At 42.6% G+C, this 26,240-nt stretch overlaps 1 protein-coding gene across 10 annotated transcripts in view; it reads right to left on the reverse strand.

The window, feature by feature from the left end:
* Window positions 1-26,240, reverse strand: part of KIAA1211L (KIAA1211 like) — a 64,752-nt gene that overhangs the window by 17,440 nt on the left and 21,072 nt on the right. For 3 of the 10 annotated variants that reach the window (XM_021412893.1, XM_021412911.1, XM_021412884.1), the window contains exons 2-7: window positions 10,813-10,889; window positions 9,707-9,869; window positions 6,767-6,902; window positions 6,245-6,409; window positions 5,558-5,626; window positions 1,927-2,157 (exon numbers count right to left, since the gene is read on the reverse strand). In XM_021412893.1, the coding sequence (XP_021268568.1) occupies window positions 1,927-2,157; window positions 5,558-5,626; window positions 6,245-6,409; window positions 6,767-6,902; window positions 9,707-9,869; window positions 10,813-10,879 (831 nt within the window). In that variant the 5' untranslated portion in view covers window positions 10,880-10,889. Of the gene's footprint in view, window positions 1-1,926; window positions 2,158-5,557; window positions 5,627-6,244; window positions 6,410-6,766; window positions 6,903-9,706; window positions 9,870-10,812; window positions 10,890-12,850; window positions 12,972-19,773; window positions 19,827-20,868; window positions 20,898-25,251; window positions 25,267-25,596; window positions 25,746-26,240 lie in introns of those variants that run through there. The other 7 variants (XM_021412902.1, XM_021412919.1, XM_021412875.1 and 4 more) reach the window with 7 other exon arrangements.

Raw genomic sequence — 26,240 nt, forward strand, 5'->3', positions numbered from 1 at the left:
TTGAAAATGTTATTAAGCTGCTGAATATGCATTTTCACAGTGCTTATATTAGCTCACTGATTCACTGTAGTTTGTTGGTTAAAGACATATTTCGGATACGAGCCCTTATACTAAGAACACAACATTTCTATTCTGAAGATACTAGGATTTTCCCAGTTTCTTGTTTCTCAAGTGCAATGCAAACACAAAACTGCAGGGCCTCTTGCATTTCCAGTGAGGGCCCAGGAATGTATGAGAAGGTATTGGTAAGCCAGAAGGAAAGTGTACAGGCAAGGTTGATCAGGAATATATTAAAAACTGTATTATCTAAACTCTGAAACACTCTTCAGGAAAAACTATGAGGGCTCAATTAATGGCAGATAATAGGCAGAATGCACAAAGCAATTGTATGAGGGTTGCTCCAAAAGTAGCACCTCCTCTGTTACAATGTTGGCCCAGGATGCCAGAGGCAGATGTTGGTGGTATGGCAGTGGAGGCTGAACCTTCCTACCAATATTCCCTTACACGTTGTTGCCGTGTGACAGATGGCAGCAGAGGGGCACTCTGACACAATGGCGTCTGATATAGAAGAGCGGATGAAGCAAACGTGTGTCATTAAATTCCTCTATGCAAAAAAAAAAAATGGCACCCATTGACACTCACAGATGCTTGCTGAATGCTTATGGAGACCAAACAGTGGATGTGAGCACAGTGAGGGGTGGGTGGTGTGTTGGCTGCAGATTTTTATGAGTGGGGCGTGCAGGCTCTTGTTCATCACTGGTGAAAATGCTTAGCTAATGGTGGTGACTATGTTGGAAAAGAGCATTTTGTAGCTGAGAATTTGCTCTATCAAACAGTGTTATTGTGCTCTTTGCATCTGTTGTAGTTTCCACGGAAATAAACAGAAGGCATTACTTTTAGAGCAACATACATATTTTGGTAACAAGTTTACAATGGAGAAAGAGGTTTGATCAGGCAGTTATTGCTTCACATGATTTTCCAAATAATGCCTCATCACTGTGTTGCTCACAGCATTCCTCCACCAACCCCAAAGATCACACAGAGATTTTGAAAAACAGAAAAAACATCAGCTAAGCCCCTTTTGTTAAGCAAACCAATTTAACAGCTTTAATGTATTGAAAACATTGAAAGAAACCATAAACAATAAAGTGTAAATACTTTAGGAATAGCTGTAAACTTTAGTTCTTAGAAGTGGAAAGAAAGAAGTAAACTGAAGCTATGCCCTTCACAGTACAAAAAAAAAAACCAAACCCAAAACAGATAAATGATGTCAAAAAATGATGGTCTAAAAAACAAGTTCAGCTATACACTGTTCTTCTTCTCCAGAGACTTATTTTAAGTGCATGTAGTGCATGTAAAGGCTCTACAAGTTTGGCGGACAGGGAGAGGGCTGAATTCAAGACTCCTAATGTACAGAATTTGTCTCCAACTAATAGATCATCACTTATTATTTCTGTACTTTCTGTAAATATCAGTCCAATTACATTTGGGAAGTTAAAGCAGCTCCTCCATCGAGTCTGTCAGAGACTAACATTTCACAACATCTTTCAGGCCAGGAAAAATGTACAAGTTAATCATTAACACCTTCCAATTTTACTGACTTATTTTTTTAAGTAAGAAATGAAGCAGTCAGCCCCAACTTCTGCATCACAGACAAGACAGAAAATTGTACTGCATGGTAGATTTCTTCAATTGTGATACAAACTGCTGTGTCACAAGAGCTGACAAGTGATCTGATAATATTTAGGCTGTTACTGCTGTCTATTCCAAACACATAGTCCCGTGAAATAACAGCTTTTAACAATCAGTGAAGTATCCATGCCACAAATATGCCTTTCCTTATCATATCTGAATCTGAAATACAAAGTCCAGAAAGAACTTCCTGTTTTTTGTGTCATTGGTGACACTGCTTATTTCCACAATTACCTGAGAAAATCTTCTCATTTTACTGGATCTCTGGTTCCGGGGCTTTATTAAAAGCTTGTGTTTAGCAGCAGAGTTATCTAAGCAAGAGGACAGCTCAGGTGGAGTTTCAAAATTGGCTGCAGGTGAAATGCTACTGTCAGAGTCCTGGGAAGCTTTCGTTTTAGCACTTCCATGCCGGGGGTACAGCTGACCATCTGTAGAGCGAGATCTAGAATGAGGACCCAATGTAACCTGAAAAAAAATCCCCAAGCAGACAGTCAGACAAAGAATCCAATACACGAATACAACAGTTCTACAAAGAAAGGGCCGTGTTTATTTGCATTTTAAGGCTGTATCTTTTTCTTTCTGACATCCTTTAAAATACATTGCATTTCTTAATGTTGCATATGGAACACCGGTATTAGCAATACTGAATTTTTAGCCACGTGACTATTATGGTATGCTGTCCAGCGTGGAAGAACAACTGACATTTATTTAACTAAAAGATCTAAAGCACAAAAATACATGGTCAACATGTTTTAGAAGACAGATTTATGAAGAGTACTCCATCACAGAGCCTAAAGGGCTGGTTTCCTTTCTGGGTCCTTCCTCCAGCTTCTGCGCCTACTATGTTCCTACCCACAGTTATGTCTGGTTGGAACATCTCTAGCTTCCTAAACTGCACCAAGTCTCTTCCAGCTCCACAACACCCTCCCAAAGAAAAAAGAATAAAAAATCAATGGCATCAGTGCCAAAGTCAGCTTGCATTTTTTTTTCCTCATGCACTTACATTTGCAAAATAACTAGGGAGTTTACCTGAAATGTAACATTTCATTTATAGACTATTCTGGGAAAGGAAATGATGGACAATTCCTACTAGTGGCATGGAACTTCCAACCTGAACAATAGTCCATCCAAAAACAACTCCTGAGTGCTCCAAAGGATGCAGTACTTTCATAAAGTTGGAATTCAGCTTGCCTTGTGCTTCACAAAAACTACCCAAGTCCCAGAGCTGATACAAAAGGGAGACTGAAAAAAAATATGAAAAATGACTTTAAACAGGCTTCTTCCTTTCTCTCTGATATATGTTTTGGAAATAGGCAAAATGATATCTCTAACCTATCTGTCATAACATTAACATAGCCTCTGACAACTCTTGATAAGACTCCCTTTGTAGGCTTGAAATTCCAGTTCATTTCATCAGAAAAGCTTTCCTCCTTTGTCATACTTTGTTCCGCTGGGTGAAAGGCTCTGGAAGTGGTATTTTATCAAAGAGGATGGATATAACATGAGAACAGTACTGTGTTGATTTTATTTAGGTAAAGGGAAAAGCATCAGCATTTTCTGCAAGTAGAGTTCTGCATTATGCACTGCAGATAAAGGACATTCTGTAATATACCTAGGGTTTGCTACAGCTTCCTGAATGGCCAGGTAAAAACTCCCATTGATTTTAGGGTAGGCTGGATCCACAGCTTTCGATCATGCTTTCAGTTATAAAAAATAAAAAGCATCTCAGCCACTGAATAATGGATGCTCTCATTAATTTCCACTCTACAATATCTGCAGTGTAGTACTCAAACATGACTAATGTACAACAAATGATACGTGGCTGCATTATACATTAGTACCTAGCAGTGAATACATTGACATTTCAGTTCCATGACAAAGACACAGCACATGTTCTCTTTCAAGGCAAATCACTATTTGCCTGCCTTGTTTTTTTGGTGGGTTTTTTTTTGTGTGTTTTTGGTTTTTTTTGACTACTGCTTTTCCTCGACAACTTGCATATCTTCTCTTTGGAAATGCTGAGCATTGGCGAATACACTGGAAAACTGAGAATCTACTTTGTTTTTCCACTCACATTTCAGCAGCCCAACTGAACGCCAGCTCTGAGCTGACTGCAAAAGCCGCCTGTCTCACAGAGCCTGGCTCTGGCCAACTCTGCTAGAGGAGGCACCAGCAAGAAGACCCCAACCTGCAAACCTCACACACACACAGCTCAGCTGTCCTTCATCTGGTAGCGCTGATTAGCACGGGGAGGAAGCAAATAAGCCCCATTCCAAAAGAGCATACGGGATCATCATGATCTTTTCCTCCCTTTTCGGGCCAGGAAGGCTTCCAAGACACAGCAAGGTGTCACTGCTACCAGAAACCTCAGTGTTACATTGTGCAGAACTCCTCATCCCTGTGAAGCAGTCTCCTCTAACTTTGTAGGAGCGAGGCTAATCTCTCTGAGATGCCAAGTGGATCTTGCAGTTCAGGAGGAAAGCACTCTGATGGTGCTACTTTCTGGCTGTACTCTGAAACTAGACCCGAATAAAGAGTGCTGTGAGCTAAATGATGGGACATGTGGAAAAAGCTGAGCAACCGCAGAGTCACCGCGGTGTCTCAGGAGTCAGAGAGTGAGTCAGAGAGTGAAGTTAATGGAACTAAAGGGAGACATAAATCCTTCCTTAGCCAACACACATCTGGACTGGACACTACATTTACAGTCTGCCTACACCAGATTTCAAGAAATACCTTATTCACATGTTCTTTTTATTCTTTGAAAATATTATGACTTTGCTGCATATAAGCAGCTTTTCAAAAAGCTTCATGTGGAATCCAACGAGCAAGGCCAGAAATCTTTGCTGAGCCCTGCTGCAGCTGGCCTTAAAATACATTTTGCATAATTAGCAAGAAGTAGTCAGCTCAGGACTAGCTTCTCTATTTCCTCTCTGCAATTCTCCTCCATTCCTCCTCTTATTTCTAGAAAACGCTTTTCCTTTTACCCCCTGTGTTGTCTCTACCATGACTCCAGCTGCAGACATCTAAAAGGGACTCTTCAGAGCCTTTCAAAACCGCTCTTTAATCAGCCAGAACATCTGACTGCTGACTGAAGAAAGTCATCTGTTTGCTTGTACTCGAGTCCTGAAAATATCACTTCAGCAGAATTCCCAGCTCATGCTGGTTCACGTGGCCACAATCCCACTGAAGACTTAACCTTGGTCTCCTGAGCAGTAATGTCAGTTACTATCATCAAACAAACTGTTTCTGTAGCAGTGTGAGATAATGTTGTATTTAAATCAAGAGCTTGGGCAGATTTCAGTGGACTGGAGGCTTCCAAGGCCAGGTTGGATGGGGCCCTGGGCAGCATGAGCTGGTGGGGGGCAGCCCAGCCCACGGCAGGGGCTGGGGCTGGGTGGGCTTTGAGGTCCCTTCCAACCCAAACCATTCTATGATTCTGTGATCTAGACATTGTTCACGGCTCCTCAGTGAGCATTCTCCCTTACCCTATGCCTGTAACCTAACCAACCTTCACTGCAATTTCCCGTCTGAAAAAAAAAGGATACTATTTTAGTGTCTAAATCTGGTTGGTTGTGTTTGGAGATTAAATCATGTCTGTAAATTTTGCTAAAGGATATGAACTACTTTAGAAGGCTTAATTATTGTTAATAGAAGATTACTTGATGTCAGAATTATGCCATTAAACAATCATAACTTTATATTAGAAGGACAGGCATTAAAAAGGCAAAACAAATGGACATGCAACTACATACATACAAGACTGTTTTTGCAGCAGACAGGCAAAAAAGTAATATTTATGCCTCGTATTTCTTAGAAGACGACTACACGTAATTGCTTGGCTCTTAATACATTTGGCAGAAGTTACCTGTTCTTCTTCTTCACTGCCTGTTCCAGCTAAACTCAAAGAGCTAAGGTGCTTGTGAGAGTCAGAGAACTGTGGGATGGAATGAGGAAGAGATTCAGTAAAAGATGGCAAAAGAGATGGATATACTAGCAGAAACCATCTACACAAAGCACACAGATACTGACAACGTAAGTTGTTTTTCTCAGTAGTTTTAAAGATTAACAAGGATACCGCAAACATAAAGTAAGACACGCAGATAAAGAATGAAATTATGTATAACAAAACTACCATTTAAAAAGACAAAACGGTTTCAAATTATTTTATGACTCTTTTTTCTATGACAGACTAGAAAAACTTTAAGGAAGAGAGCTCTCTTATCAGCATATTCAAGGAAGAATACAGATTTTTCAGACTTTTTTATGACTGGCAGCTCTCTGTAGTTCCTGAAAAAACAGCATCTCCATGCATGCACACAAACATGCTCTTTCCCATTCTGCCTTTTCTGGAACTATTTTTACAATTCAACAGGAACAGAGATTTTAAGTAATTGTTTACAGAGAGGGAGCATTTTCTCCCTTCAAATAAGGAATTTCTGAGTTGTTTGGAGATAGTGATACATATAGCAAGCCAAATAATTTATTCTGCCTCCCACACATAGGTGAAACAAGTAATTAAATACTGTTTTTTGTCAACACCAGAACTACTCACTCTCATTGTTGTGCCTGAACTTAGGATTTCCTGGAACAAAGACATTTCTGGAGGGCTCCTCGGTAATCCATCATCCTCAGAACTGGTCCCAGCATCATCTGCCCGCTTTGCATGATACCCAAACGGAGGTGGAGGTCCCAGTTTCATGGTAGGCTGGAGTTTCATCTTCAGTATCGCAAAATAAACATAAACATGTGATCACAACAGAAGTTTCCCCAGTATGTGTTTTAATTCAAGTCAGTGAGTTACCTTTACCTCAGCTTTGTAATTGAACAGTCAAGAGCACAGGACATCTCACATCAGAGGCTCTCTTTAGGAGCCAAACAGCCTATTCATTTCACAAATACCTTTTCAGTAGAACCAAGGTATGATATCACCGTTTGATTCATAAGCGCAACACCGGATTAAGCTGCAGACAGATATTACTTGCTAATCTAATATTCAACTATAAACATTATGAAAGAAATCAAGCCTGGAAGGACATTCCATTTGCGTTTGAAAAAAGTACGTTGTGCAAATTACCTGTAGAGCTCTAATTCGATCAGAAACATTTTCTTGAGAAAATACTCTTACTGGCCTTGCAGACTCTTGCCCAATTTCAGGGATGAAAATGCTGTCATGTGACAAAGCTCTGCTTCCCATAATGCCCTTGTGGGCCCTAAAATAACATAACAAACAAGTGAAAACACACAGACTTCTTTTGCCAGTCCTCTTACTCTTAACTCAGGTGGTCTTTCGCAGGGGAAGACAGATGTGCACAGCACTCATCGCATCTGCAATTCCAAACCCCTCCATGAATACAAACAGTCATTCAGGTGAATCTATGCAACACTTTTAAAAGACAACAAAAATTTGCAAGTATTCCTATCTGTCACGTTAACAAACCAAATCAAGGTCAGAGGCAGCTTAACCCCAGCAAGTGAGTTATGTTTTAAGAGAAAGCTACTGCCTGTTCTCTGGAAGCCACCAGCCAGGTGGTGCGATGGCACCACAGGCAAGGCCAGCTGCAAAACAAAGGGAGTTCACATAAACCAGCCTCTTCCTGAGATGGATTAGATCCCTGCTAATGCAAGGACACGTGTTGCAAATGACTGACTGTTCCCCTATGAAAAATAAACAGTACCTTTCACTACTTAAGCACAGTAGAGCATTTACTATGTGTCTCTGTCATACAGGTCATTTAAAAAATATTGCAGGGTGTATAGTTCTCACACAGAATCATTTACATCAATCCTTACAAGATGCTTATAGGATCCTGTGCTCGACAACAAGATCCTTGGGATTTTCCCTTACAAGCCTGTGGACATGTTTTTTCAGGGACGCTCTTTGTGGCCTGGTGAGAGGAAGCAGAAGAAAGCTCTGTGGGTAGCTTCTCTCATATTCTGATTCCTACTTTCGATGGATGCAGCATGTAACTTATCTTAAAAATGCTACATGTGGGGGATGAACACTTGTTTCTTCATGGGAATGGTAGGGGAGACATATGGGCAGAAAGCTGGCTGCTAGGAGGCCTCTTGTGCTCATTTTCCTCAACTTAGTTCACAGCTCAACTGAGCAGGGACCAGAAATGTGTGCATATGGCATTTCTTCTGGGAATCCCTTCTTTTAATTTTTTAAAATACGACTGCTACAAAATGGCAAAGCAGAATACAGAACTGCTTGGATTCAAGTAACTATCAAGCTAATTGAACAGACTCCCTAGAAAAATGGTTATGTGTATTTTTGAATCCTAGGTACTGTCATTAGAGACATTCAGAAACATAAACAAACATGGCAAAAAGTAACATTTTCCTTGCGATGTCAGCTATAAATACATTTGATAAAACAATTGCAGGAAAAAGTTAATCTGTATGCCTGCTGCAGAAGGAAGGAAAGCCTGCTGTTTCTGCTTCATGCATTAGAGACATTAGAAGAACAAGTTATCTGTGTGAAAATGTGATCTCCGCAATGCATCCAAGGTCAGAGAGCTATAGCAATTTGTAAAGTAAGTGTCAGTTGGGACTGCAATGGCTGTTCAATGCACCGACATCTTACAAAGATTGCAAGAGCTGCCAGCTAAGCAGCGTTGTTGCATGTGCACCTTCATCCCTGCATGCTGTCCTTGCTTTCTCTTTCTAGCAGATGCGTACCTCCCGGATGTGTAGTGGAGGTACTCTAGATGTCTCCTCAGATTATGAGTGCTCTCATTATGCTTCCTTCCTTTCATGGTATTTCATGGCCTTTATCTAAACAAGTATTAAGAAACAATTTTATAACCCTGCAAGCAATGCAGGGACATGGCAAAACCAGCCAAAGACTGGACCCACTCGGACATGACCTTGCTGAGCAGTGCATGAGGGAGAGAAAATCTCACCATCTATGGCTTAAAAATATATTGTTGAACAAAAATGCTTTCGCCTACTGATAGATCTGACGCTGTCAACATGGAACTCCTGGGGCTTCAAGCTGGACTACTGCTACCCTTGCCAATACTACTGCTACCACTTAGTAATTTTTTTGGTTGTTTGGCGCTGCCTAGTGGCTGCATCGTACAGTGCCGTTTCAAATGGACAGGACAGGCTGCCCTTCCTACCCCTCTGCACAGCTGTGGCTCCCAGCTGCACTCCATCCACAGACGAAGGTCCCCACCCATCCAGGAGCGCATCTGAATTTTGTATCCCGTTTCTCATGTTAATTTTGGATGAAATATAACATTTTTGGAAAAGCCTGAACGAAGACAGGAGGTATATGGTATATGGTATATGCATCTTGTCTAACTTCAGACACTAATAGCTATCTGCGTTGGAGCCAGTCACCCCAGGTTCCCGCTTACACTCAGTGGGGAGAAACAGGCACTTCTAGAGCATGGTTCATCGGAGTAACTTCAGATGTCTACACAAGAACGGTACGAGCTTTTTCTTAGAAATGCTGACTTCTATCTGCTGATTGTAAAAGGCAGCTGGTGACTAATTCAGATGCAGGCATTTATCCTTTGGTCAGATGAATCCCAGCTATGCAGAGGAATGAAAAGCTTTGCAGCCTCTGGTTCCTGCTGATTTCAATTGCAGTCATCCCCTTATCTCTTTCATGCTTTCAAAAACTGGCATAAATGGTTAGGCGTCTACATTTTTTAACAATCCTTAGGAGACAAGTCTTAGGAGTGTAAGAAAATTCTGATAAAATATAAGCTGAGTACCTAATTCCCTTTTTTGAAGATGAGAAGTACAGTTTTTTGAAACGATAACCCAAGGATTACTTATGCTTAAACAAAAGCTTTATTAGTTATTATTTCTTGCTGCACCCTATCCTCTTAATTTGTAATTTGCCTTGCCTCAAGCATTTTAATTCGTACTTTCCTGAAAAAGGCAACTGCTTGAGAGTGCAGCATTCTGGACAAGAGGAGAAGGCAATTTAGGATATCTTTAATCCACAGATCTCATAGCAGCGATGTATTTGTTTACCAGCCACAGTCCAAAGACTTACTCGTGTTCATCTTCAGAATCATAACTAGCATGCATGTCATGTGAGGCCGCCACATCACTTGTTGACTGGAATAGCTTCAGATTGCTGCTCCCTGAAGAAGTTTCTTTCCTTTTCTTTTTACCAAAAAACTTTTTGAATGATTTGAATTTTGATTTTTTCTTTCCTAAATGAAGAAACATAAAGAAGATGCAACCAGCAGCATTTGCAGGCTTTCACAACAATAGTAATTCCCATATAATTTCTTCATAAGCTGATTTTTTTCCTGGAAGAGGAAACACAGTCCGCGCTTGCATTAATGTCTTTCAAGACTACACTGATAGCATGAAATTACTATTATCTGAGAGAATGGATTGCAGTGTTTATGACATAAAAATAACCTACAGTGTAGGATCCTTCCTAATAGAGTTTCTACTTGCCTCTTGAGATAATTAGACTGTGAAGAAAAACTTTGGTGTTAACAGCCTAGTATATAGAGAAGAAATTACGACATGGAAACACACTGCCTTTGTTCAGCAAGCAAAATAGCGATGATAAGGACAATGTTGTTACTGAAAGCAATTTAAATCTAGAAATGGCTTACTTAGGTGAAATGTGCAGTATCAGGAGGCTAATGCTTTTACAATGTCAGTTGTATAATACATTCGAGAATGTTTTGAATGCTAATTATAAGACTTGATGGATCGCAAAGTATTAAAACAGAAATCAAGCAATAATCTTCAAAGACAATGACAGTCTGCTCAGTGAGGAAAGCCCTGAATCAGGATCAATTCCTAGATCCATAAATAATTCAGCATTTTGCACAAGACAGCCCAACAACTAGCCCCTGTCCGGTGCAGGCTGGGATGACAGCACTGGAAAGTATCCCTATCAGTGTTTCAGTTACTGTTGGATCTTCTTGGGTAGAAAAGTGACTGTCACAAGATGGTACCAAAATCTTACTTCAAGCCTCAGGAAGTGTCAAAACTACAACAGGTCTTGGAGGTAGAAGGAGAGAGAGGCAGAATGCATTCTCTAACTGAATACGTTCACTTCTGTGACAGAGCTAAGGTTCTAAAGCTTAAGAAGTTACAGCCCTTTTTGTTCTTTGAGGAAGGGAGCAGTTCTACCTGAGTTGTCTTCTCCATATCCTTCAGTCTCTCGCACCTTAGGGTCCATTGTCCTCGAGGAACTCATGTGACAGTCACTAAAGGAGAGAGAAAAAATGTCAGCTATGTCAACAAAATAACAACAGACGCACACAAGCAAGGTACGAAAATATAAAAATTTAATATGATAGTGTAGATAAATACATAAGCAATACATGCCTACGTACCCATATCTATTTATAAATACGTACACAACACAAAAATATTCCATAGGATGAAGCTTTTTAGGCTATGGCACAATGAATTCCATAGAATTATTTCCAATTAATAAGGTGATGACACTCTACAGCCCAGTTAATCAGCTCACCTCTCCTTACTGAAAAGTGAATGTAATGAAATTCTCGAATGCTTCTGAACGTGTGCATTGGAGGTTTGCTTCTCTGAGTCTCCCTCTCTGCTCCTGTTCAGCACCACATACATAATGTCTTTGCAATAATCGCAGCATTTGGGTAACATATCCAATTAACTTTTGTACAGAACTGCACATATATTCAGTTTTTATTTAACTTGAAGTATTCTATGGATTCTAGTTTTAATTATTTTTTAAGTAATTTGTGAAAAGTTAATCATTCTTTTTACTCCCTTATTCATGCAGACAAAAGTGCAAGTAAAAATAAAATAATAAATTTTCTTTCTTCTTTGCTTTTTGGAAGCAAAATACCATGTTCTTCATTAAGGTTCCTAAATTAAAAAATACTTCCAAACTGTACACATCCCAAGCATGAGGGCAGAATATCTGTACTTTTAAAATCATTTCCAGAGGAGAAGTCAGTTTGTGCTCTCTTTTCTCTATCTGGAAAACCATGATTTCATGGTTGAGTCAGTATAAGTCATGGATGCCATTCATTGGAAAGTGACCTAAATACCATAGAGGAACTCCTTGGGTTGCACTGGTGACAGTCGCTCATGCCAGAACCTAGACTGGAACGTGAGTATACCACAGCTATTCTGATCCCCTGAAATAAGAGCAGGCTTAAGTAATGAGGCTCATAAATTTAGAGAGTTAAATGGAAATGAAATATTTATTACTGGAGCCTAAACCATGACACATTGCCTGAAACATGGGTGAGGTCTCAAGCCAGGCTGTGATGGACAGCTATGTGATGGCACCAGCAAAGCCACCGCTGCTGCCCAGCAGCTCTGGCACTTCTCCACTTCCTCCAGCAGCTGGACGAGCACCTTCATCATCAAAAAAGCCCTTTCACATAACACATTATCATATCACATTACATCATATTTTTATATTTTAATATATAAATTGGGTGCCATAACTCATATATCCGGCTGTATCCACTGCATCCAGCCGCAGCCAGCTGAGGGTCTACTATTTTTATCTGGTTACACATCTTACTCCAACAGGCCTGAGCAGCAAAGCCACCAGGTGGTAAATACCCCTGTAATGGAAATGCTACTTTGAGCAGATGCATGTTTCCTCTGGCATAATTAAAGTAGTTAATATAATTTCTGATGCTCTAGAAATGTGTTGTTATCCCATCTCAAGCCTTTGCAGCCAATTTCATAGAACGTTTTGGGTTGGAAAGGACCTGAAAGACAATCTAGTTCCAACCCCCTACTGTGGGGGGTGACATCTCCCATTAGACCAGGTTGCTCAAAGCTCCATTCAGCCTGGCCTTGAATACGTCCAAGGATGGGGACATCCACAGCTTCTCTGGGCAACAATTTTCTACAGAATACAAAGATTTTTAAAAGTGAACTCCACCATCGTGTCAGTAAAGATCTGTGTGAATGATTTCCGGCATTCAAGGCTGTGAAGAGCATTTCCATTATGTCCACCTGAGGACAGTCATATGTGCCAGGAGTGTGATAAATATCTCTCCTTCCTTAGAAGAAGCAGCACGACACTGAATCCTGATGAGCTCTCTTTTTGCCAGCCATGTGTCTAGATGCAAGGTCCTCACTCTCCTCCTGACCTCCCCCAGCCATTCTTCAAGTCTGTAATACTTTTGCAATTCTAAGGTTATTCTAAGAATCAGCGTACCTTTCTGAAAAGTTCTGGGCCTGAAGACGGCAGCCCAGCATATCTATGCTCCTGCAGCACGGTGCTGGAGACACCTCTCACAAGGGAGTGCTGGAACAGCGGTGTGTGAGGAGTAAGGCCTGGCCAGGTCCCATGCCCACTATTGCCAGAGCCATCCCTGACCTGCTTCCAGGTGTTACCTGGGGGAAGATCTGGCTGCTCTGCTGCAGGCGGCTGTGGCTCAGGTTTGTAGTTTCAAATGCAAGTTTACAGTCTGAATCCAGAGCTGGCACTTGGATCCAGCTCTACCAGACCTATGTTGGTTCATCAAAGGGGCACAGTGTTCACGGAGTGGGAAGCTGGGAGCTCTCGCCACCGTTGCTATGTTGTGAAAACACGCAGTCTGTGACCCAGATGGTGAGGTGCGGTAACACGCCGATGACTGAATGTCAGACTGGGGAGGAGTTTTATGGCCGCTGTAACCAAGGAGAGATTTGTTTGCACCAGGAGATGAAAGGGCATCCTCTTTGCTAACCTGCAGTGGAGAGCTAAGCAAATCGCAGAGGGACTGAAACTGAAAAAAATGGCAAAATGCTTGGCAAAGGACACAGTGGTCTGGCCAGAGGTGGGCACAAGCAGTCACCAAGCCTGCTTGCCCGACCGTTTATCCTAGGATGTGGGCAGGGTGGGACCTTGATGGCCAAGCCATTGCTTGAAAGCTGACAGATCATTTTAGCCAACCTCGATTTCAAGTAAATGCTTGTGCTGAGACTTAGTCATATGCGTAAGTGTTTGCTGAGTTACAGGTCACTCCTGGCTCAACATCTCACCCAACCTAGCGTCAGGCACTCAGTCAAAATTGATGATGACATTTTTATTGGCATGGAGAAAGTTGCTTTTCCTTCCAAGCCCTTCCTTTCTTTCCCACGTATATGAACTCAGAGAGCTGTTCCACACGCACCTCCTTTTTTTTTTTTTTTTTTTAACCTTTAGAAGAATTTATTTTAACAACTTTAGGAAAATCTTTAGGTAGATTTTCAGTCTTTCAAGCTTTTTCCTCAGTGTCCAAAACAAACTCTCATTCATCACATGAAAGATTCAGTTAAAACATGACACTTAAGAGGAGAAAAAAAAAAGAAAAAGAGAGGCCAGAGTTCCATATGAGTATGATTATACCTGCTTGTTGCTTCCCTGACGTAAACAGGGATTTGCTTAATCGGGAGCTAAATGTTATCTTCTTCAAAGCTTTGCTTAAAATCTAAGACATGTAAGTTTAATAGCTGTGCAACAAATTGCTGACAGAAACACCCAGACGCACCAGAGTGCACGTGCATTCAGATCCTGAGGCTGTGCCAGGGAACAGTACCACTGAGCCTTCTTGCTTCAGCTTCTCCAAGACTTGCTGAGCTCCAAGGACTACTAAGTTAAATCATACTCTGGTCTAAAAACTCAGTGGGATCCACATCCTACAGGAGCATGTTGCTTTACTTCTTCTGTCTTAGCAAGGGCAAGATTTATCACACTACCAGCAGTTGTACTTCTCTCTTCTTTTTTTTCCCTTCAGGAAACAGAATCCTGCTTTATCAATTTATTATGAGACTTTATGAGGCCAAAATGTCTGATGATAAACTGCTAAATATTACCCAAACTTATTATAGTATTTTTTCTACATTAGACTTTTCCCAGCAGATTTTTTTTTCCATTTCCTTCTTCCTTCCCGTGCCCTTTTATTATGAGCTAAGACACAGGAAACACAGCTAAGAATACGTGAGTGCAAAGAATACAGAAGGAACATGGCATGGCAACCCTACCCCTCCCAAATGTCACTGCATTCCAAGTGAATACCAGAAAAAAAAAAAGCGCAGCTGAGATGAATGGCAGCAATTTCCTGTGTTTCCAAAAACATTTGCTTTCTAGTAGGCCAAGCTCTTTTAAAAATCTGAACTTGGGAATATCATTTCACATGAGGAGGAGACCTGCCCTTTTCTCTCTCCAGCATCATGATAAGCAGTAAAATCCATACTAGTTTTAGGCAGCCTTGCGGATTTGAGAAAGAAAATGCAAGAAGTCAGAGGATATACAGAAAACCCAAACATTCAGAAAGACTGCCCTAGCTGAGCCATTAGCCAAATAGAAAGGCTGTGTTTTGAGGACACTGCACAACAGGGTATGGGAGAAGGATGAGTGGGCAATGAGCTTGTGATGAGGAGGTGTCCACAATGATGTTCAACATGCCTCTCTGCTCAGACCTTCTCCTGCTAACAGAGACTCCAACGTGACCCTCGCTGCAAGTTCTCAAATGACCTTCAGTGCTCCCAAGCTGTAAGGCCTTCACCTATCCCAGGCTAAATCTCTCAACACATGCCCAATTATAAAATCATCTGCAGAAGTCATCAATCACCTTTATGTTATGTTATTAGGAGAAACCTCCTCTCCCTTCCCCAGGCCCCTCTCCAGCAAAGCAGGTGTAAGAAGCACTGATCAGTGCTGCACATGAGCCAGCACTATGCACATGAGCAAGATACTGGGGGCATCCTCAAAGGAAAGATATACGTCCCTGGAAATCCAATTAGTTTGTACAAAAACATCCAAAAAACACACAGAAAGGGACGAGAGACATTGATAACAATGACAACGCCATTTCCAAAGCCATGCATCTTACTTCTCCAAACCTCTTAGTGTCAAAGGGAGTACAAATTTCTCTTTTTATTCAGCCTCTGATTTTTAAATCAAACGAACAAATGCACTTGAGACCATACTTGCATGCACGTGGTCATCCCAGGAGCTTTGTCAGGTCTCCCAAGCACTCTCAACTGTGATTGAAAGGCCAATTTCCCTAGAACCACATCAGCACTTATACAGCGTCTGTTCATATTCCTACTGCATCCCCATTTTTTTTGAATGGGTGATGCACTAAAAATAATTTACCCAGAGAAAACCCGTATTTTTTAAGAAAATTATGCTGTTTTTCTCTACTATACCTGTATAAATACCAAAGACAAACTAAATTCCAAACCAAGAAGAAAAACAGCCTGTCACTTATTATATAAAATCTTGCTTTATGCTTTCAGAGTCGAGTAGATGATTATCTCTTTCCATTTTACTCAAAGGTATTGCATCAGTAAATGAAAAATAATCACACTGCAAAGTCTCTGACTTGGTGTGGTTTTTTTTGTTTTTTTTTTTAATAATTTAGTGAGTGTCCATGGGGACAGCATCTTCAAAAATGCGGTATTTCCACAAATGGTTTGCTGTCCCAAAAGATGACAGTTTGTCAGTTTGTTACTCATCTTTATCAATCTCACAATGACACTTTCCCCATCCTTTTTTAATCTGGTTAATAAAGTCTCACTTTCTGTGTATGTGACTGACATTTCCTCCAGCTATTGGTACTCATACTCCTGCAGCACGCTCTCATGTTATTAGAAAATACGTGTAGCACCCATCATGGTGATGTGCCAAGAGCCTGGGTGCCATTCCCAATGCCCAGAGCAAGGCTGGCCCTGATGAACTGCCATCGGTGTCCAGGGAGAGCCCCATCCTGACATAAAGCTAATGCCTTTTTCCTTAAAAACTTTGCCTTTTAGGGATCTTCCCATCCTCTTCCTAGCCACTGTCAAAATGAAGAGAGCTGTGAGTAACTTGCCTTTTCTCAGCTACCTGACTACCTATATTTTGAGTAGTAGCACCAACACGTAATCTTCCAATGCTGCCAATGTGCCAGAGCTTGCTATTTACAGAATCACAGAATATCCTGGGTTGTTGGGGACCCACAAGGATCACTGAGCCCAGCTCCTGGCTTCACACGTGACCACCCAAAATCCAAAATCTATGTCTGAGAGCAGCGTCCAAACATTCTTTGAACTCCAGCACTCACGGCCGTGCCTACTGCCCTGGGCAGCCTGTTCCATGCCCACCACTCTCTGGTGCAGAACCTTTCCCTAACCCCCAGATGCCCCTCCCCTGACAGCTCCATGCCTCTTCCCTCGGGCCCTGTCGCTGTCCCAGAGAGCAGAGCTCAGCGCTGCCCCTCCGCTCCCTGTGAGGAGCTGCAGCCGCCATGAGGCCTCCCCTCAGCTCCTCTGCTCTGGGCTGAGCACAACAAGGGGCCTCAGCCGCTCCTCACACATCTTCCCCTCTAGACTCCTCAACATCTTCATAGCTCTGCCTCGGAGAGAGGGAGAGCCATTCTCTCATAGTTTTATGTCCTTCTTATATTGTGCTCCAGTGCTGCAAGAGGTGGAGGCCTGCAAGCTCTGACCCAGGCAGCAGCTGTCTATATGACTACTGACATCCCACTATCTCCCTGCATCATCCCTTTTCCTTGCAATACTCACATCTATCACTCAAATTCCTGTTGCACAGTATATGAACTTACAGCGGTGACCAATGTCCTTACGGTCACTGAGTGGAGAGTCAGCAAGGAGTCCTGAGTACAGTAAATCCTGCTAAAAGGCAGAGGGGGTGACGGGACGCAGCTCACTACATGGGCTCCCCTCCCAAGCCCGTGCATTCGCAGGGTGAGACCTGCCGTAACTCACATGTCGGACTTCACAGACAAAAGAAAAGTAAGTGGTTCTTGCTGCTCTCACTTCTGTTGGGCAGTACATGGTTTCCCGCACATATTCAAGACTAACTTATCTCTGGTGCATTTGTCACTATTATTTTCCACAGACCCTGCAGACTCTCATGTAGGATCCTCACCAAGACTTCCGTGCCCTCTGCCAGTAGCACATTCCTTTCTCTATTGACAACGGTGCATTTCCAAGGGATGGGGAGAAAAGCCCTGCTATTTCTACCTGTTTGTTTTTCAAGAATGATAGACTCGACTTCTCTCCCCTTTTCTACATGAAGCCAAGAGGCTAAAGGACAAATACCGCATAAAACAAGCTTTCCTCCCAAGCAGCTTCTGAAGAACAAGCTTTTTGCTTTTTTAGAAAAGTGTCTAGTAACAAAATCCACCAACCTATGAGAAGGAAGCACGATTGCTTGGTCTGATTTCCTGGTGCAGCAAATACACTATCCCCCAGAAAGGCAAAAGGCAGCTCTTCTTCCCTAAGGGAGCTCAGTAACTCAGGGGTAAACACCTTGACAAAGATCATATTTTGTTCACAGCAAAAACCTTAGCCTGCATGCTTTCTTTAAACAAATGTTACAATAAAAAACACAAAAGCAAATGAAACATCCACATAAAATAATTAAAAACAGGAAAAAAAAATTACGTTTCAAAAGAATAAAACAGAACCACATGAAATGCATTTTGCCCATGTAAAACCACCTTCCTTCCACCTTTCACTTGAAGTTTTATATTTTTTGTGATTTAACAGAGGGCCCAGGAAAGCTATTCTACCAATACGGAAAGCATTATTAACAGAACCTTAGAGCAATGACAGCACATTGAGACTCTGTTTTCTTTCTCAGCGTATAGGATCATGGCAGCACAGATTTTTTTTTTTTATTTTTTACTTTTTCACAAAGACACGAGACCTCCCCCAGCCAGCTCCGTGCAAGGATCCTCTGCTACGTTTAAGAGAACAAACAGCTCAACACACCACCAGAGTCAGGGGCTCGTATCAGCTATTTTACTGATAGAAGCACAATCTGCATTCTGAACTTCAGTAGTACCAAGTGTGCACACAGAGCACGTTGGCTAATAACGCTCTGAAAGAGTTCATCTTTTTTGCACAGCAACAGGCTAATGTCACTAAAAGTTAAGGGCAGGTAAAGTATTAAAAATTCACTGTGCCTCCCCTTGAAAAGCAATAGAAAAGAAAGTAAAAAGGCATGCTTTAGTTAGAACAAAATTACATTTGATTCTACATGTCGCAATTGCAATTATTCTTCAATTCAGCACTGGGAACATTCCTGAAGCTATTTCACAAAAATAATTACACAAAACCGCTTGGTATTCAGAATGAGTATCAAAATCAACATTGTTATAAGGTCTCCATGGGTTTAGATTCTGTGAAACAGAACAGGGCTTTCAGTGATCCCCCTTGTGCTCTTTGGAACCATAAAAGCAATAAACTGACTACACACATGTACATGTATATTTTGTGGCAAAGAAAGAATAAGACTCACCTGGAAGCACAGCAAGCCCTGAGGAACCCACACTTTTACACCAGCAGCCCCATTAATTAGGCTAATGTAAGCATGCTCTTGTAGAGAGTGAAGGTTAATGGGAGCTTCAGATACTGAAAGTCTTTAGTGCAACCCAGAATGAGATCCTTATTCAGCTTCATCGGCTATTCAGAACAAAACTCAGTGGGCCAAGTCACCCAGACAAAGAAATCAATTGCGACTGCTCACATCAGATCTGAATGTGGCCCAATTTTCATCCATTCTGCACCCACCTATAATGCGTTGACTGTCTACTCCAGGCTACGTAAAGTGTGACGCAGTCAGTGGTTTTATTCCAGCCTTCCTATTCAGTTCCCTTAAAAGTTAAGGACAAGTCTTTGCAAATGACATGTTCACCCGAACACAGAATATAGCTATAACCCAAGCCTGCTTGCAAATATTTTGCCATGAATATGATGAAAATCAGTCTGGTTTAGCCAAACAAATAAAAGGGAAAAAAGCATGAAACAAAGAGAACAGGATACGCTTTACTGGGTTCCTCCAGAGTTCCTGTGCTGGAAAAATGAAATAAGTACTGTAATCAACCACACACCATGCACAGAGTGGCTTTAACACTGAATATTTAGAGCAGAGAAAAAAAGAAAGTAGGGAATGTAAAGAGAATGAAGATCCTAAGGGAAGTGTTAGCCCTTCCAGGCAGAGACACCCCAGCAAACCACTTGAGATTAGCCAGAATATAAGCTGACTGCTTTCCAGAAGCCACTCATGAGAGGAGGCAGCAGGGCCCTCAGGCTCACCACTCCCAAGTGTCACTTGGCAGCTGCCCGCACAGCTCTGCTGAGCAGCTTCAGTCATGCTCTAACCTGGAGTCACCTCGGATGCAGCGGTAGAAAGCAGCCATGCCTCCAAGCCAACGAACAGTCCCAGTCCCGGGTCATCCTAGCACAAAGGAGCAGCGGGGATGGAACCAGGTCTGATGGGAGGGTGCTGTGTGGCAGTGGGGAAGGGGAGCATCTTCCCCTGCTTTGCCACTCTGCAGGTCCGTGGTTGCAGGCTCTGAGGCCAGCTTCCTCCCCAGGATTCCCACTAACTGTCCAAGGGGGATGGCCACTGTCAGTGTGACCTCAATCCTCTGAAACTTCCCCAGGCAACGGAGCTGACATATTTCAGCAATAACTGCTACCTTGTAAACACATTCCACATTCCTGCTTTGCCAAACCCCACAGGCCAAATGCAAAGCTGACTGGCTGCATGAGACTCCTTCTGAAGAGATACATGTGGCAGGCTTTAACTGGGGATGACCTAATTGAGCCTCTTTGTCTCCTTCTAATTTAGTCCTGCTTGCCTTTCAAGTTGATAATCATTTTCCTGAGCCCAGATGGGAGAGAGAAGAACTACAGTCGACTTCTCTCTCCTCCACCCTGACCAATTTTCAAACCACTTTTAGAAAAAAAGGAGCAAGAGATTTTAATGCATGGTCACAGCAATATATGACAACCTTGGGAGTTCAGGTACGAGTCTGTTTAAGTCTAAAAGTCTTCCTAACCAAAGCAGTTTCTCAGGTGAGCAGGCTGGAGGGCTGCTTTCTGACCCCATCACAGTGAACAACACTGCTGAGTCCTTTCATCTTTCCTCAGAATTCTCCTTCACAATTTAAGAGCCACAATCAGAATTTCACAAATAGAAGAGTCCTAATTTTTATCATTTCTTCTCTCACTACATGTACTCACAAACTTTTCATTCCTATTATCCATTCAGGTCACATTTGTTATTTTGTGTTTGAAACAGAGGAGCTATTTTCCTGCAGTTCTCCTGTCCCTCTGTCCTTGCAGGTCTACGCTCTATGCTTCAAAACAAAGATATGAGCAAATGCAAATTAGCGCGACTTGCTCAGATTCTCATTTTCTGTTTTGCTCATTCCCTGCAGCAATAACGTCCATGAAAGCAAGAGATCTCACCAGTCACTCTGCATGTTTCACCTCCCGCTGCCACCTCAGACTTGCAGGCTTTTGGAAGTCAATGCCCTGATGGAGCTTAACAGGTTTACTGCTACCTTGTTGGAAATCCAGAGCTGAGTCTCTGGCGTCCTACGCCACCAGCACCAGTCCTTGCACTGAGAAATAGAAAGCACTTGCACGTGCCAATTTGTCCAGGACAAGTGACAGGGAGCACAGGCGCAGGATACTCAGAAGAATACATGTAGAAATTTTAAATGCAGAATAAGATGAGTAGAGGAGATTGGAGAAAATATGAGAAAGGAGGGCACTGAAGAGCACAAACCTTCCCCAGCAGCGTTTATAACAAGCCAGGGACACATTCACTAGGAGGGCTCCTGCTTCTTATCTATCCAGAGCAGCAGAAAAATATGCTACCAGTCACAGTGTCACGCTGATTGTGTGTCCTCTCTCATCTGCAAGACAGATGGATGCAGCCCTGACAGCGCTTTCGTCTTAACTCAGTACTGGAGGACAGGTGATAAACATCAGTATGCAATGCTTCTACTCCTTAGGTTTAATTTCCTAAGAAAACAAAGCTTATGTGACTGCACTGTCTATCTTGCTCCCTTTCTCCCCCTCTTTCCCCACTGCTCCTGAAGCCTCTGATCCTTTACAGCTGGGTGGCGGCAGGAGGCCAGGGGCACTTTGGGTGCAACAGAGCGGGGAGAAGGGAGGGGACTCACAAATGAAGTCCTGCAGAAAGAGCACAGGTGGATGAGCACTGCAGCAGGGGAGCATTACTGTCCCAAGCACCCTGGGAGTGGGCCCCAAGGACCGCTGCTGGGGAGTGCACTGGGAGAAATATCTCCCTATGCCCACATCACCCATTTGACCTCAGTCTCTTCTAACTTTTGTTGAGTTAGAAGACCCCTTTGCCACAAAGCTCCCCTTTGCCACAAAGCACATTTGTTCTTGGCTGCATCTCCCTCTAGGCAATGGAGAAAAGAAGACACTTCAGGAATTAACAGATCTGCATGTCCTTGCTGGGAGGACAATGGGAACCTAGGGTTACCCAGGTACTCACAGGTAGGTGCTCTGCATTCCCATCCCCACTGCCCTACTCATGTGTCGAGGGAGAACCAAAGACCACACAAGAACCTGAAAATGCTCTTTACAATGGGCAAAACAAAACAAAAATTTGGGAACTTGTCCCATTTGTCACCAAGCTCCTTTCCCTGAATACCTCACAAACGTTTTATTCCAATACTCAAAGCACAATGAGATGCAAGTTATTAATTTACAACCATGACAAGATTATTATGCTTAATTTAACATGTGCAGGCACTTAACAAACTAAACTTGGGAAATATTTGTCATTAATTCAAACATTTCCTGCCTGTGATTCAGCAGATATAACCTAAGTGAGCTGCAGAAATCCAGCATGACATAAAGAGCTCTCATCCACCAGCACCTTCACACGTGACCATCCAATACTTGAGCTCTGCCTGACTTAAATGAGCACAACAGAACATACTGCAGCATTCACAAAATAAAAAGCATCAGTATTCACATGTTAGAAAACCTAACTTCACAGTATGCTCTTCCTGACACAGGAATGGGAGCAGAGAGGCACACAACCTCCCTTCAGAGGTTCTCTGAAGGGTCCCAGCACTTATCCCTTGGACAGGTCCAAAGTCAGAGAGGAAAAGGATGGCACAGCTGTGATGTGGAAGTAAGCATTCAACAAAGCAGCCTTTCTCCTGACCAGTGACTTATATATGTCAGTCATAAATTGTTTTATCCACAAAGGGTCTTTAATGCTGCTTCTGCAAGACCTAAGCTATCAGATGCATCCTGCCTGTGAGCCCCCTTCCACTCCAGGGGCTCCATGCATTTCCTTGCCTCCTTCAGTTCTCACATGTAGTATAGTCTCCTGAGCAACAGCATGTTTAGGTACACTGAAATCTTTGAGCTCTACACAGGTGTGTCAGGATAAAACTTGGGCACACAGTCTCAGAGGGGACCTCCTGAGCATTCAGTCCCCTATTGCTGCTGGTAAACACTTCATGTAATCCTTTCACAGGCTAATTCAAGTCTCCTTTGAAAGCAATTCAGTTTTCCCCGTTCCTTTGACTGAAATGCTATTCTGGAAATTTCTAGCTGATGATTAGAAACTTCCAGACTAAATGGCCATTCTATAGGTATTTACTGTCATGCAGAGCTATCCTTCGTTTGAGGCAGCTTTTGTCTCTTGCCAGAGGTATTTAGAGAAGATGTTCGTCTCCCATTTCAGTTCTCTAGTTGCCAGCAAGCCTAGCACAGGTTGGTGGACAGGTATCAGTGAGGAAAACATTGACTTTCCACCTCTGCCCTGTTCTCTACTGCAAAGCCGAACATGTCTCCTATGTTTACTATCAAGAAATACTGTCCAGTGCAAGGTCAATGTCCCAGTAATCTTCCAAAACCTGGCTCTTCCATATGTCCAGGCACCCAGACTTCTGCTGCTGGCTGCTGCTACCAAACTACAGGACCCAGTCCAGATCCTTCTTAGACCCTGAAGTGCTGGCACTTGCTCCCTTGGACAGACTCTCAAGTCCTCGCCATCTGTGTATCTGCAGAGGGCCTCCAGTGTAGGTGTAGAAGGACAATATTTAGCCTTTTACATCCAGCTGGCAAGTGCACTAGTTTAAGCTTGAGGAAAATCTGACCCTGTTTGCTTAGGGGCCTCCTTCCTTTTAACTTTTTTTTTTTCCTCCAGACATTTTAATAGTAGTTGTGAGTCAGGGAATGAGGTGTCTAGCAGCTCTGTTCCCAGCTCTGGCAGAAGGCTGTTACTGAGAGGATGCTGCAAGGCTTTGTGAACAAAAGAAAGCAGGGAGTGCTGGGTAACTTAACCTTTCTAGTCCCACGCTGTCCTCTGAGGGTGTTGCTTTACTGCACAGCCAGATCAAAGTGATTGACGAGGCTTCTGCTGTTGTCTCCTGAAAGTTGTTGATCTTGAGAACGGCACAATTAAATGAAATGTGAAGCTTAAACAGATATTTCCCCTCTCTATCCTATATCACCTGAACACACAGTAGTGTGAAGTTACGCACTTAGGAGATTCTTTTGTAATCAAGAACATCCGGAACTGCAGAAAAGATCCTGCACCGGTATGGGTTTCTTCTCTCTTCTTGAATGCACATACAGTGCTAGTCCTAGGGATGCATGTATAAGCTTTCCCATACATATGACATGGACAAAAAGCTTGAGATACCAAATGAGACATTCACACATCAATAAGCAGCCGCTACTGTATCAGTACGCAGTGTGAGACTGGCAATTGTTTTTCTGAACACTAAGCATGGAAAATATCAATTGAAACTCTGCTTACTCAGTCTCTCTGAAGAAATCAGGTCCTGAGTGCCCTACAGCCAGCACTCAAACTAAATAACTTCAAGTTAGCGATAATTAAAAAATACAGCTTCAATTTTTTTCACATCCCTTTTCAGAAAGGCCCACTATAGCCTCTTGCGCAAAAAAAAAATCCGCAAACCTGCTTACACCGTGTCTGCCCAAGACATGTGCAGCCAGATCTGAGGCTGATGCCACCTGGCAGGCCTCTCCTCACGTTAACTGGGGCCATGCCAAGTCCCTCTGCTGAAGGGCTGGAGCGTACTGTTTACAGACTGCTGAAAAAGGCAAGCTGAATAGCTTGTACGCACCTGGAGACATTTATTTCCGCATTTTTCAAAATACGAAAACTGTGTTTCTTGTGAGAAAAGGTCCCTCAGAAAACTCTCATGCCACCCCTTTGCCAGCGCTCAATATAAATATTCCCCAGTGTAAATCACACAATCGCCAGTGTTTATGAGTAAAGAAGGGAGCCTATAGCACACAGAAGAGAATTTCTTTTGGTCCAGAGCTTTTTTAGAACGGCACATCACTTCTATTTTTGCACTTGTCAAAGGGTACTTGTAATCTACGAAAGAAAATTAAAAAATGAGGAACAAATCCCACCGTGCTAACAACCACAGGCAACAATTGCCAGCCTCTGCAAACAATACAGTCAGAAATTGCCGCTTTCTATTTCTAAAAGTGCTACAAGGACCCACTTCCAACAAAAGCGTGGCAACTGGTAACTCCTGACCACTTACACATTTTTATTAGCTCATTTTACAAATGTCCAGGGAAGTTTAAAGGCTGTTTGCAGCACTTTACAAGCAGATGCCACAAGGAACTAGGGAAGGCAGTTCATCTTTCCACTTAACTTTTTTATGTACCATCTGCTGAAACTTTAATAAGTACAAAGACAGGTCACCACTTGCACAACTGAATGTTGTGCGTCTGTGTAACCAAGGAACACATTGCACCTGTACAAAACCAACCTTCAAAGCAACTCAAACATGAACTTCAGCTGCTTACCTGCATCTGTTCCTGTTTTGTCAAACTCAACGTAACACAAAAGGCTACCGTTGCTTCAAGAGGGGTCTGTCACCTTGCCAAGTGGTAGCAAACACAACGGAGGTACTCTAAAGTTTGCGCGGAGGATCCTGTAAAGCCTCAATTCAGTTCACCTTAGGAAGCACAAGCTACATCTCATCAGTTATCCACCACTGGGCTCTGCTCTGCCTTCCCAAAGCATGAGTGATCAACACCGCCCCCGCTCCCTTCACCAAGCGATCCCTGCATCTGGTGCCGAATGAGTCAGTGGCAGGAGAAAGCACCAGTATCCCCCAGTTGCTAGGGAACAAGCGGGGAGATCCTGACCTGAATTCCTAGCGCAGGCTGATGTTGCTCTGGGAGCTTTGCTGGGTCCTCTCCTGAAAAGGCAGGGACGTGCTGACAAGTCGCTCCCAGGTTTGCAGAGACTGCTCGGCAGCACCACACAGGGTAACGGGATGGCAGCTGCACTGCTCCTACCACAGAAAGGCACTTGTGAAAATGGGGAGCACACGCGCAATAACTGAGGGTATATTTTCTATCTTCTGTGCCAATTAAGCTAGAAAATTTTTAATTTAGAAATAAGATCTTTGTATCTCAACTCTTGTCACTAGAGAAAGTGGAAAAAACTACACACTATGCACATGGCCTCAATGTTAACAAATGCAACAACACAATATTGGATATAGAAAACCAAGAAATTAAGGTTATCCCAGACACCAGAGCTACAAAGTATACTGTACCAACAAACTCCTAACTGAGAAAATGGAAGAGAAGCAAGTCAGAAGCAGTAAAGATGACACAAGAAATCTGCCTTTTCTGACCCTTTAAATATTTTAAGTTACTGTCATGCCAGTGCATTAATTACTCTATTTAGATTGCAGCCTCCTCAGAATGCATTTTCAAAAAGATAAAAAGAGCCGAAATAGACCTGAAAGCTAAAGGACCTTTAGGTCCCTTGGATTGGAAAT

The sequence above is a fragment of the Numida meleagris genome, chromosome 1, assembly GCF_002078875.1.
Source record: "Numida meleagris isolate 19003 breed g44 Domestic line chromosome 1, NumMel1.0, whole genome shotgun sequence".
NCBI classification, from domain to species: Eukaryota; Metazoa; Chordata; class Aves; order Galliformes; family Numididae; genus Numida; species Numida meleagris.